At 52.5% G+C, this 12,436-nt stretch overlaps 1 gene segment (V, D, J or C); it reads right to left on the bottom strand.

The window, feature by feature from the left end:
* Positions 1 to 3,102: 3,102 nt before the first annotated feature.
* The window catches only part of LOC122438738, a 79,888-nt gene continuing 70,554 nt past the window's right edge, over positions 3,103 to 12,436 (bottom strand). The window contains 5 exon segments of the C gene segment in view: positions 3,103 to 3,330; positions 3,607 to 3,713; positions 3,868 to 3,885; positions 4,559 to 4,945; positions 8,368 to 8,416. Coding sequence covers positions 3,310 to 3,330; positions 3,607 to 3,713; positions 3,868 to 3,885; positions 4,559 to 4,945; positions 8,368 to 8,416 — 582 coding nt within the window.

Here is a 12,436-nt window from a genome sequence, read left to right as displayed (position 1 = left end):
GGTTTGCCAGGACCATCCTTCCTTACCCCTCCTGTCTCAGTATCTCATCTTTCACCCTCAGTAGCACCCCCATTTGCACAATAACAGTGTGATTGCCCTGTATCTAACCCATCTTTGCTCAGTTTCACCTGAGAAAGAAAAGGAGGGGTTGACTAGAATTGGTCCAGAAGGATCTATTTAGATTCTAGGGAAAGAGGCAGAGGTGGAAGAGATTAACTTCCTAGTGCCTGTGCATTGAATGCTCGGGCAGGGTTGTCTGAGAGAGATGAGGAAAGGACTGTAAAGGTTTAGGGAGAGGGGCCTCTCTGGATCAAGGGAGGGTGGGGATCAAGTGGAGTTTCTCCATCTTTGTGATGTTTCCAGGAGTGAGAAGGTGACAAGCCCCAAGTCATGCATCCTCCAGAAGACATTCATTCCTCACCTTGACACCCCCCAGGTGCCCACCATCAACCCCCCCCCAACATCCTCCCACCTGCTAATACCACTGCTTTTAGCACCCCAAAGATGACAGCCACCGAACCCGCAGAGCCTCCTCTGCCCCGCTTCCACCCCGATCTCGTCCCTACAGCAGGTCAGGTTTCTCCTCACAGGCCTCTTGCACAAACCCTTGCCTCCCACACTGCCTGCTCAGTCCGCTGCTCCTGATCCACAAAACGCCCTGTTCTCTGAGAGGCGTTTGTTTCTCCTTTAGCTGCTCATCTCCCCATTCGACCCTTGTGAGGAACCACCACACGTGTCTAGAGTGGAAGGTACTTTTGTAGGTGCTGGTCTAGAGACTAAACTCAGTCTCCTTTAAGTCACCACCAAAACAAGCAAACAACAACAGCAACGGCAAATTTAAAAAAAAAAATGCAGTTTGAGAAATACTCAACTCAGGAGTCAGATTCTCCTGACTGATGGTAAGTTACAAGCATGTGATGAGCCTCCCAGGCCATCCCTCACTCGGGCCATGTCCTTTCCTGGCCTGTGTGAGTCAGGTCCAGAGAACCCCTCATCTCCCATTCCTAATACGCGGCGTAGGGGGGTGGGTAATGTCACCCCAAATTCACGCCCACCGAACTTCAGACTGTGACTAACTGGGAAATAAGATCTTTACAGATGTAATTTGTTAAGAATCTCAGGATGAAATCCTTCTGAACGGAGGGTGTGTCCCAAATCCAAAGACTTGCGTCCTGGTAAGTGAAAGGAGGGAACTTACACACAGACACGGGGAAGGACATATGCAGACCGAGATAGAAGGCAGGGGCGATGCTGCCTTGAGTCCAGGAGGCTAGGAGCTGTCAGAACTGGGGAGAAGCAGGGAAGGATCCTCTCTTAGAGTTCTGGAGGGGAGTGCAGCTCTGCCAACACCTTGATTTTTCCTTTGGCCTCTGGAACTGTGAGAAAACGCATTTCGATTGCTTTAAAGCATCAAGTGTGTGGTTCTTTAAAGCATCAAGTGTGTGGTTCTTAGCAGCGCTAAGAAATAAACATACTGAGGATTCAAAGTGTCTCTAGTCCATTGCTGTGGGTTCTGCCCTCGCCTTCAGGGTCACCCAGAGATTTCATAAGCAACCACATGCTCTTGGTCACCACTTGGGCAAAGCTTCCTGAACTACCCTCTTCAGAAAAATGTGCTACAGTTTCATAGCTTACCAGTCATTTGATTCATAGTTTCTTCACCTATGAAATCAGGAGAAAAAAATTACCTGCTCGTGGGATGGTTGTGGGGATTGGTTGGGACAATGCGTGTGCCAGGGCCCAGCCTGGAACAAAGCAGGCGATGAGGACTCCATCTTTCCCACCATCTTCCACATTTCGGAACTTCTTTTCTCATTCCCGACATTCTGCCTCAACTCACTTACCCAGGGTCTCTCTCCCTGGTCTGCCTCTGTTCCCTGATGGCATTCCTCTCCTCCCTCCCCCTCCCTGCCCCAGTGATTGTAACCTGCAATTAGCACTTGCCCCAGTAAGAGAACTGTCTTCCCAAAGAGTTGTCTGCACTCAACATGCTCCATTTAGGGTGGCCTGGCCTCCATCCCAATGAGAGAAGGAGCTTCTGTTAGAAGGGCTTCAGGGGTATAGCACCCCAACCCACACTGGACCCTCTCCCCATCTTTGTTCCTCCCCACCATGGGGGCATGTCTGCCCCTATGTGTGCTGCCTCTGTGAAATCTCCAGGTTTCATGCTTCAGCTTTTGCAGCTCTATGCTGTCTTTAGGATTCTAACCTAGACAGGCAGAGTAGAACTAAATCTCAAGCCCAAATTCTGAAACCAGATAAGATGGAAGTGTTAAGAAACAAAGATAAACCCTAAATGCACAAGAAATGAAACTTGAATTTGGAATTGAGAAATGACCAGACATTCCAACCCACAGGTGGCCCCGTTCTCTGTCCAGCACTGAGGTGGGGATTATGGTTCCCTTCCATTCATTCTTTTTTTCCTTTCATTCATTCTTGAAAAAAGTGAAAGTGTTAGTTGCTCATTCCTGTCCGACTCTTGGTGACCCCATGGACTGTAGCCTCCGAGGCTCCTCTGTCCAAGGAATTTTCCAGGCAAGAATACTGGAGTGGGTAGCCATTCCCTTCTCCAGGGAATCTTCTTGACCCAGCAGACCCAAACTCAGGTCTGCTGCATTGCAGGCAGATTCTTTACCATCTGAGCCAACATCTGCCCTCAAAATGCAGGTTTTCCAGAGCCCAACTTCTTGTCCTTCAGATTAACCCTACACATGGGGGCCCAGAGTGCCTGGATGTGGACCACAGCATCCCATGAGGATGAACAAGAGGAAGTGGCAATGGTCAGAGAAGAGGATCTATCACTCCATATGCCTCTGTGTGTGTGTATGTGTGTGTGTGTTAATCACTCAGTCGTGTCCAACTCTTTGTGACCCTATGGACTGTAGCCCACCAGGCTTCTCTGTCCTTGGGATTCTCCAGGCAAGAATACTGGAGTGGCTTGCCATTCCCTTCTCCAGGGGATCTTCCTGACCCAGGGATTGAACCTGGGTCTCCTGCACTGCAGGCAAATTCTTTACCGAGCCTGAGGGGTGGTGATTTCCCGAAATCAGAGGTAGACGAATGAAGGGCAGGATACCACAGACACTCCTGGACACAATCAAGCCCATTATGACACTTTTATTGATTCAGTCAATTTTAGGTTTGGGATGCGGCATTCCACCTGCAGGGAAGCTGAGGGAAGGGGCAGACATCCGTAAAGGAAGGAGATGAGAGAGAGAGAAACTCTTGAGGAACATAGGCTGGAAAGATGTTAAGGAGAATCCAAGGCCACGATAAAGAATGACTCGGGGTGCACTTTTGGAGCTGGTCTCAGGAATCCTTTTTCTTAACCTGAGGAAGAGAGGATGTCATCAGGATGCCAGGGGCCGTGGAACAGTAGGACTTGGTCAGAGGATGCTGATTCTGGGGTCTTATTTTCGGGGAGGGCTCTCCCCATCCTTCAAAGCCATGTTCTGTCTGCAATGATCTCTGTACTTTCTCCCCAGTCTGGCAGCCTCACTGTGACTCCACGGAGACGTCAGGACACAACTCTGAGATCCCTCAGCTCCCCTGCATGATGCTCCACACTTTCCCTTCATCACCCTCTCATCCTGCCCCCCTCCTCACCATGGCCATCAGCACCAGGGCGCTGACCAGCACAGCGTACAGGGTGGCCTTCCCCAGCAGGATCTCATAGAGGAGGGTGGCAGAGAGGACGCCTTGCTGATAAGACGCTGTTGGCAGGAAGGGAGAGCAGGTGGGTACCTGTGAGCAGGTATCTCTGGCCTCCTCCCCCTCTACCCCTCAACCAGTGTCCATGGCTTCTCTGTCTCTGGTTCCAGAGCAATGACCATGGAGATGAAGACAAAGAAGCAGAGGGCTACTCACCGGAAGTGACACCACAGTCTGCAAGAAAAAAGGGGGAGGGAAATGGATGAGAGACTGCATCTTCTAAAGCACATTCAAAGCTAAGCCAGCCTTCCTCAGTCCAATAGTTGGCAAGATGCTACATCTTGGAAACAACCACGTGACCTTGGGAGTGGATCCTGCCCCAGCTGAGCCTTCCGAGAAGACTCCAGCTTTGGCTGACATCTGATTGTAGCATCTTGAAATAAACGAGCCAGCTAAGCTATGCCCAGATTCCTGATGCATTAAAACCAGGCAATAATAAATATGTGGTATTTTGAGATGCTTAAAACAAAACAAATAGATGAAGAAGACTTACTAAGTTAGCTCTTAGTCAGCACCGGCCCCCAGGCTCAGAGCAGCCTCTGATCAGAGTCCCAGCACTGCCTGTACCAATGTGGCCACAGCATCCTCAGAGTCATGGGAGGAGGCAGCACTGAAGGGGATGGGGACCCACCCCTGAGACCCTGAGCTGTGCAGGCGGGCAGGGAGGGGACCCACCAGCACCGCTGAGTTGGAGGAGGATCTGGACCTGGGGGTGGACTCAGCCTGAGGAGGTGCCCTGTCCACCCTCTTGGTGGGCTCCCCTGACCCCTCACTCTGTGTCCAGCCTTCCCGCTCCTCTCCCTGGATCTCTCCTCTGTCGGCTCTGACTCCCCCCCGGCCGGCTCACCTGCTCTGCCCCAGGCCTCGGCGCTGATGTTCTGGGTGACGGGCTTGGCCCTGTCCTGCTCCCACTTGTCCTCCTCCGTGAGCCCGTGGAACTGGACTTGGCAGCGGAAGTGGTTGCGGGGGTTGTGCCAGAAGGTGGCGGTCACTCTCAGCCGGCTGCTCAGACAGTATCTGGAGTCCTCCCGCGTGGGGTCCTCCTTGTAGGGCTCAGGGTCCGTGCTGACCCCAGTGGTGACCTGCTTCCTGTTCACCCACCAGGTCAGCTCCACGTGGTCGGGGTAGAAGCCCGTGGCCAGGCACACGAGCGTGGCCTTCTGGGTCCGGTCGATCTCTGCTTCCGAGGGTTCGAACACAGCCACCTTGGGCGGGTGCACCCGGCTCAGATCGTCTGGAAGGACAGGGGTGGGGGCCAGGACCGGCCTGAGAGCTGGCTGGGCGTAGGGGCTGTGTGTGTTTGTTTGTGTTTGTGAGCATATGAGTATGAGAAGGCAGGCAAGGGAGGCTCAGGGTTACCCTACAATAAAACCACGTAGCAGTATGTCCTGTTTGTTTGGGAGTCACCACCCACTCCTCTGCTCCTGTTCTCCCTCTGACTGCCTGTCCCTTATACTCACCCTAGGACAAGCCCGTCTTGTCTGTCTCTAGCCCCCTAAGGTGGCCTTACAAATGGCACTGCCTGACATCTGAGCAAGTTTTCTTCTTTCATGTTATTTGATTTCTTATTCAACGAGAAAAACTTACCTGTCTTTTTTCTCATCACAATTTATGGTAGTTATTTAAATAGATAGCTGGATTGGAACCAGAATAACAGAATTCAAAGCTTGACAGTGACTTTGCCCACCAACATGACTTTAGACAACCCCTGAATGTCTCTGCATGATTTTTCCTGCTTGTGAAGGGAGAATCCCAGCACTGACTGTCCAGAGTAGGGGTGGAGATGGCCTGACATAAGGATGCAAGAAGCCTCTGCCATCAGCTGGGTTAGTTGTATGTGAGCCTGGGGGCTGAGGAGTAGAGGGGATTTGAATATAAGGGGCTCATTATGGGGTTGGGGGTTTTTCTTCAAATACATACAGATAGCATATTTTTGTGCACTCACGTGAAGACAGCATTTTGTCTCAGGATGTGCTCATGAGAATAGGAGGCTTTTTTCTTTCTGGTGTCTCATAGGTCATCCTAGCCATTCCTCTGCCTCCAGGTACCCCTGAGTTGCCTCAGCTCAGACAAATCACCATCTCCTCATATTTTAAATTCAAGCATCTTCAACCTCCTTTGTCCCTTTGATTCCACATCTTCTGTTTTTCCCTACCAGCAAGCTTCCTAAATATGCATCTGAGATCATCAAGCAACTCCTGCTCCCAGTTGTCTTGATCCATCTAAGCCTCTGGTGTGTGGCATCCTGGAGGGCCCCAGTGAAGGCATTCCAGTTAAAGCCCCTGCGGCCTTCTCATCTGACTGGCTTATTGCTTCTGGACCCTCTTGACATACATTTCATCTTGCTCTTTGCATTATACGGATTTTTTTGTTTGTTTCTGAGCAACTCTGTTAAAGGGAAGATGTCTCAATCTAAACCTCTTTAGATGTCTGAATCAATTTCTTCCAGCCTAATTTAGGCTGGAAGAAAGGAAACAAACAAACAAACAAAAGTTCCTGTGACACCACATTTCCATGGATGGGTTTCCCCAAAGAATCTGCCTGCAATGCAGGAGCTATAGGAGATACTGGTTCAATCCCTGGGTCAGGAAAATTCCCCGGGGAAGGAAACGGCAACCCATTCCAATATTCTTGCCTGGGAAATCTCATGGACAGAGGAGCCTGGATGAGGGGTGGAGGTGATCGAAAAAGGGTCTGATACAACTTAGCGACTGAACAATGATGACATAACAACTTGATTTCAGGGCTGGCTTCCTGGGTGTGTGACCTATGCGCACATATTCACTCCCACAAGGTCACTGGCTCGTTAAAGGACCAGGGCTTGGGACCCAGGTGTACCTGTTCTGAGGTCTCCTGCTCTTCTCCACCCTGGCTGATCACAGGAACCCAGCGGTCACTGGGAACAAACACTTCGAACTGAGCCCCACTGGTTCCACCCTAACCAGTCTAACTACAGACACGCTTGCTGTTATCATATCATCCAGTAAATGCAACAGTATCGAGGGGTCGTTCCCCTCTGGAAGCTCAGTGCTTCCATCACCAGGTGACACTGAAGATCCCTTTCTAGCGCTAAGATCCCCTTGGGAATGTTCCCGGCCTCAGAAGGAAAAATATGTCTATTTGAATGTATGTCCTGCACCATTTGGCTGCTTAACCTCGAAGACCTGGTGTGAGGAGGGAGATTTCAGGCTGGGGGGTGAGGGGGCTCCATATGATGAGTAAATGCACCCAGTGGCCCAGGTTCCTACCCAGCCCGTGTGTACCTGGCTGGCAGGGGTCTGGACTTAGGTAGAAAGGAAGAGGTTGGAAACCTAAATTTAAATCCAAACTTCCAAACAGTAAATCGACAACCCCCCCCTCACTATCTCCGGTGGGTCTGTCTCTTTCATGTCTCTTCTCCACTCCGGCTGGTCATCTTGGTTCTCCATTCAGCAGAAGCCTGCATCTCCACCTCCCAGGAGCTGGGCACTGCAGTGGGCCCACCATCCTGAGCTCATCCTGCCTTCCCCCTCCCCATCTCATTTTCCCCTTTGCAGCAGCTACACCGGCTCCCACCCTTCCTCCAGCCCACATCGCCCTCAGTCTTTTTCTCCAATCAAGCCAGTCTCAGAGTCCTAATCTCTCTCCATTGCTCACCCGGTCCCCAAATACCCCAGAAAAAAAGACACTGAAGCTCCCCCATCGCCCTCTGTCCGCGTTCCCCTATCCAATACTCCCCGCCTCCTTGCAGAGCGGACCCCCCAGAGGCACAACTGGCCAGGCGCCCCAGCCCCAGCGCACCCCACCCATCTCCGGGAAGCAAGGGGCTGCGCCGAAAGGAGGGGAGAAGTCCAGATCTTACCTACGACCGCCAGCTTGGTGCCTGGGCCGAAATACTGCTCATATGAGCACGGAGGAAGAGCCCCGCACTGAAACCCCCCACCCCCGCAGCTCCCAGCGGCTCCCGCTCGCTTCCCCGGTCCCAGCGCTCAGCTCCAGGGCAGGCAGGGGACCAAGTGCCCGGAGCCGACCCACCCTGACCCCGCCGCCTCACGTCCCGCCCGCCGCCCGCGGCCAGTGCGCGGACACTCACCCACCACCGTCAGCCGGCTGCCTGCCCCGAAGGTCAGGGCGGCGCCTGTAAAGCACAGCCCCGGGGCGCCCCACAAAAATCGAGGCGCGCCGCCAGCACTCACCTAGCACCAGCAGCCGCGTGCCCGGCCCGAAGTACTGGGTCTGAGTCACGGCCCCCCAGCCCCGCGCAAAAACCCGCCGCGGATACCCCGGGATCCCCAGCGGCTTCCCGGCTCACCTAGCACCAACAGCCGGGTGCCCGCGCCGAAGTACTGCGTGTCTGTGCTCACAGCCTCAGGGCTTAGCACAAAAATATCGGTCCAGCGACCCTACTGGCATCTGATCGCCCCACTTCCCTCCTAGCGCCCCAGAGCACCCCACTTACCTAGTACCACCAGTCGAGTGCCCCCTCCAAAATACAGAGGGTTATTGCTCACAGCCCGGAGCCTCAGGACAAAAACTAGCGCTACCCTCTCCGGATAGCTCGGGCTCAGCCCAGGTCCCCACCGACCCTGAGCGCAGCCCAGAAGGGAGATGGGCAGCCGACTGCCTCTCCGCATCTCTCCCTAGGGAACACCCAGGGACCCCAGATGCCCTCCTTACCCAGCACAGTCAGCTTGGAACCAGCTCCAAAGTACAGCTGCGCGGCGTTCACACAGCCCTGGGGACCCAGGAGCAAACTTTGTCTTCCCTGAGGGCAGCCCGGGAGGCTCCACTCCCCCAAGGCCATGGTTTGGGGGGATCATCTAACCTGGGCATTCCACCCTCCTTCCCCCTGGAGAAGCATTCTTACCTAGCACAGTGAGCCTGGTCCCTGGCCCAAAGTGCTGCTCCTCATAGGAGCACAGTGGGAAGGGGCTGCCAAGAATTCCTCCCTCTCCCCCTCCTCCCCTGGAACAGTCTGGGGCCACCCTCCTCCTCCTCCCTGGATTCTCTCCCCCTCGACCTACCTCCAGAACTAGTGGACAAATGGTCCGGACATGAGGTCACCCCCAATTTTGCAGAGAATGAGCTTGACTTGGGGGCTGACATGGTGGTGAAATTGGAAGGGGCACTAGGGGTGGAGGTTTTGTTGGACTGGGAAGTGTTTCAGGCTAGACTCTGCCTCTTACTACTTCTGTGACCTGAAACCTCCCTGGCCTCAGTTTCTCCATCTGAAAAATGGGATAATATCTTTCCCACAGGATTGTTGTGCTTAATGAATTTTACACCTGCAATGCTTTCAAACTGTGCTACTGAAGAAGACTATTGAGAGTCCCTTGGACAGCAAGGAGATCAAACCAGTCAATCCTAAAGGAAATCAGTCCTGAATAGTCATTGAAAGGACTGATACTGAAGCTGAGGCTCCAATACCTGGGACACCTGATGCAAAGAGCTGACTCATGGGAAAAGACCCTGATTCTGGGAAAGATTGAGGGCAGGAGGAGAAAGGGGTAACAGAGAATGAGACGCTTGGAAGGCATCACTGAGTCAGTGGACATAAGTTTGAGCAAACTCAGGAAGCTTAGCATGCTGCAGTCCATGGGGTCGCAAAGAGTCGGACACGACTTAGCAACTGAACGACAAGTACTTTGTCAAAAGGCAAGTTTTATGGAAAGCACTGGTTCTTGATCCCACTCTGACGGCTTGATTCTTCGTGTTCCTGGGAAGCTGAGTGTGGAGCAGGGAGAGGCAGAGGTGATCAGAGTCCAGGTCCCTGTGAGACCACAGAGGGACCCGCTCCAGGGACTTCTCCCAGCCACTCTCCCCATCTTGAGCTGGGAGCTAGGTTCCAGGTGGGCTGCGTGGATCTATTTTCTGAGGCAGGGTTTTTTGTAAAAGCACTTCCTCTATCTGAATCATTGTGCCTCCCCCCCCCAAAGTCCCACAATGTTACACTGTGATACAAAAAAATCCTCTCCTCTGGTGCCCCTCCTCCAGCTACTGGGCAGAGGCCGGAATTGCAGGTGGCAGAGCTTGGTCTGACTGATGGGGTGAGAGCAGACAGACTCAGGGTACACGGCGGGGGGGGGGGTGCTTGGGGAAATGGGGGGTGCTAGTGGTGGGGGAGAGGAGCAGGCAGGCCCCTCCTGGAACAGATGCCACCCTGAGGAGCTCTGTTGTGTCATCAGGGCTCCCCTCTGGGACTCTCTGTGCCCACCTGTGCAGACGGGCATTTATAGAGAGGTGGGTGGGAGGACCATCCACAGAGCAGGTGATGTCAGCTCAGGGCAGGAGGACTCACAGCTCTGCACTTGCTTCCTGGATGGACTCCTCTCCCTTCACTAGGGCGCAGATGTTTACTGCACGTCTACTGCATGCCTGCCTCATGCTGCAAGGATAGTCCACCCTCAGAACAGGAAGCCCCAACCTGCCTTTACAGACTTGTGACTGCCATCTCTGAACCTCACAGCCAGCTGAGTGCAAGGACCAGAAGTCCATGACCTTGTAGTTTCCCATCCCGTTCATACGTCTGACTCTCATGACCTCTCTCCCACTTGGATAACTGAGACCAACTCTTCCTGTGAAGAGTCTGCCACCTTCCCAGACTCTCCCTGATGGTCCCAGTCAGAAGCTGAGTGCTAGCTTCTGCCCGCTTTTCAGTACACAGTTCATGTTGCTGCTATTCAGGCGTTAAGTGCTGTATGGTAAACATTTCTACCCAGGAATTATCCCCCTAAAGAACAGGGAAACTTCTTGGGGGCTGTGGCTTGGATATCTTTGTTTTCTTGAAGGTTACTGAAAAACATTGCAATGACATGTACTTAATACGTAGTCTACTCTGCTGATACACATGTGCTGACATGTGTGTATGCATGTTTGTTGGTATATACACAAATACTCGTGCTAGAATGCATGCATGCATTAGATTGAGGAGGCTGTGTGCTGCAGGCCTGGGGGGGGGGCGGTGTCACTGTCTGTGCAGGAAGGCCTGAAGGTGATATCTGCTTTGAATTGGGTCACTTTGGGTGAGCTCTCTGATTTATTCATTTCTTTAAAGATAATTTATTAGGTGAGTACACTGAACCAAGATATACGCTACATCCCAAAGATACTGTAATAAAACACTACTTGGTCCTCAAGGAGGTGACCTTCAAGTGGGGGTGTCAGACAATGAAAGGGGTAGTTTCCATCAAGTGAGGTTAATAGCAGGAAGGAAGTGGGCACAGGGCACAGTGATAGCAAAACACAGAGGGCATTTCATGCAGTCTCATGGAGTAAGGGGCAAAGATGCTCCAGAGAAGGCTACTAGCTGGGGAAGATGTCATCGCTGAGTCTGCAAGGATGAGTGGGCGTTTGTGTAGGTGTCATTCCAGGCAGAGGAGTGCAGGATGGCCTGAGAGCCAGTGGCTCAGAAGGCTCAGGGGTACAGTAGTGGGGGTGAGTGTGGACACAGAGGTGGAGAGCAATGGTGGGTCTTTTATGCCATCCTGAGGACTTTGGGTTACATCACCATAGTCACAGTGTGATGATAAAGAGCTTTGGAAGGATTTCTAGAAACAGCAATAGGGCTGATCCTTTGTTTTAGGAACTTTATTTTCTATCCTTCCAGGTGGCTTCCTCCCAGGTGTCTTGCAGGGCTCCCAGGTGGCACAGTGGTAAAGAATCTGCCTCCCAATGCAGGAGACATGAGAGACGTGGGTTTGATCCCTGGGTTGGGAATATCCTCTGGAGTAGGAATTAGCATCCTACTCCAGTATTCTTGCCTGGGAATTACAATGGACAAAGGAGCCTGGCGGGCTACAGTCCATGGGGTCACAAGGAGTCAGACACAACTGACTGAGCACAGAGTGATCAGCGGACTTTTTCACATCTACTTAATTCACCTGAGTGAAGTTTATAACTAGCTTTGTAACTTAACCTGGAGACACATCTGCTATTGAGCAGAGATTTCCAAGTCAGTGATGTTTCTTCTTTCCAGCTGGAAATGCTCTTTGGTGGTGAACGAAGCCTAGTAATGCTCCTGGTGAGAGAGTTGAAATGAGCACCCTGGGGTCATGACCACTCGGCAGCAGGCACACCTGTGTGATTTAGCTCTTCCTCGGAGCACCTTTGTTCAGGAGGGAAAGCAAGTTCCTAGAGGCAACACTGCTATATTTCTAGACTTCTCTAGAGTAAGCCTCTCCCTTCACCAGTCACCCCCTTCCACATGTTCCTTCCTTCACACCCCCTTCCTGACAAGAAGGAGCAGTGCCAATCACAGGCTGGGCCCCTCACACCTCCTGCCTGAAAGAACTGTACTTTCCTTGAATATCTCTGGTTTATACCCTGACTGGAGTCACATGGGACTTCAGAGATGGACAGAAGAGGTGAGGAGACACTCATAAGGCAGAGTGAAAACACAACAGGCCATTTTTATTGGTTCAGCAAGTTCAGTCTCCCTAGGGTCTCCCCTGGGTTAGGGAGATCCTGGTCCTGAGAGTTTGGGGCACCCACACATGGGAGTGGATGCTGGGTTGAGTCCAGAGATGAGGGCAGCTCTTCAGAAGCGCTGGGTAGGAATGGGAAAAGCAGAACTCACATCAGGGCAGCAACAGGCTGGAAGCTCCTGGCTCCATTTCTAAGCTGGCTTCAGGAATCTTTTCTCTTGACCTGAGGAAGAGAAGGTGTGAGGGTTACAAGGAGCCAGGAGTGCTGGGGACCGAGAGGAGGTAGGGTGTCCCACTGACAAGACAAACAGCAGGTCTCCTCC

The sequence above is a fragment of the Cervus canadensis genome, chromosome 3 (genome assembly GCF_019320065.1).
Source record: "Cervus canadensis isolate Bull #8, Minnesota chromosome 3, ASM1932006v1, whole genome shotgun sequence".
NCBI lineage: Eukaryota > Metazoa > Chordata > Mammalia > Artiodactyla > Cervidae > Cervus > Cervus canadensis.
This window is presented reverse-complemented; position numbering and strand designations above follow the sequence as displayed.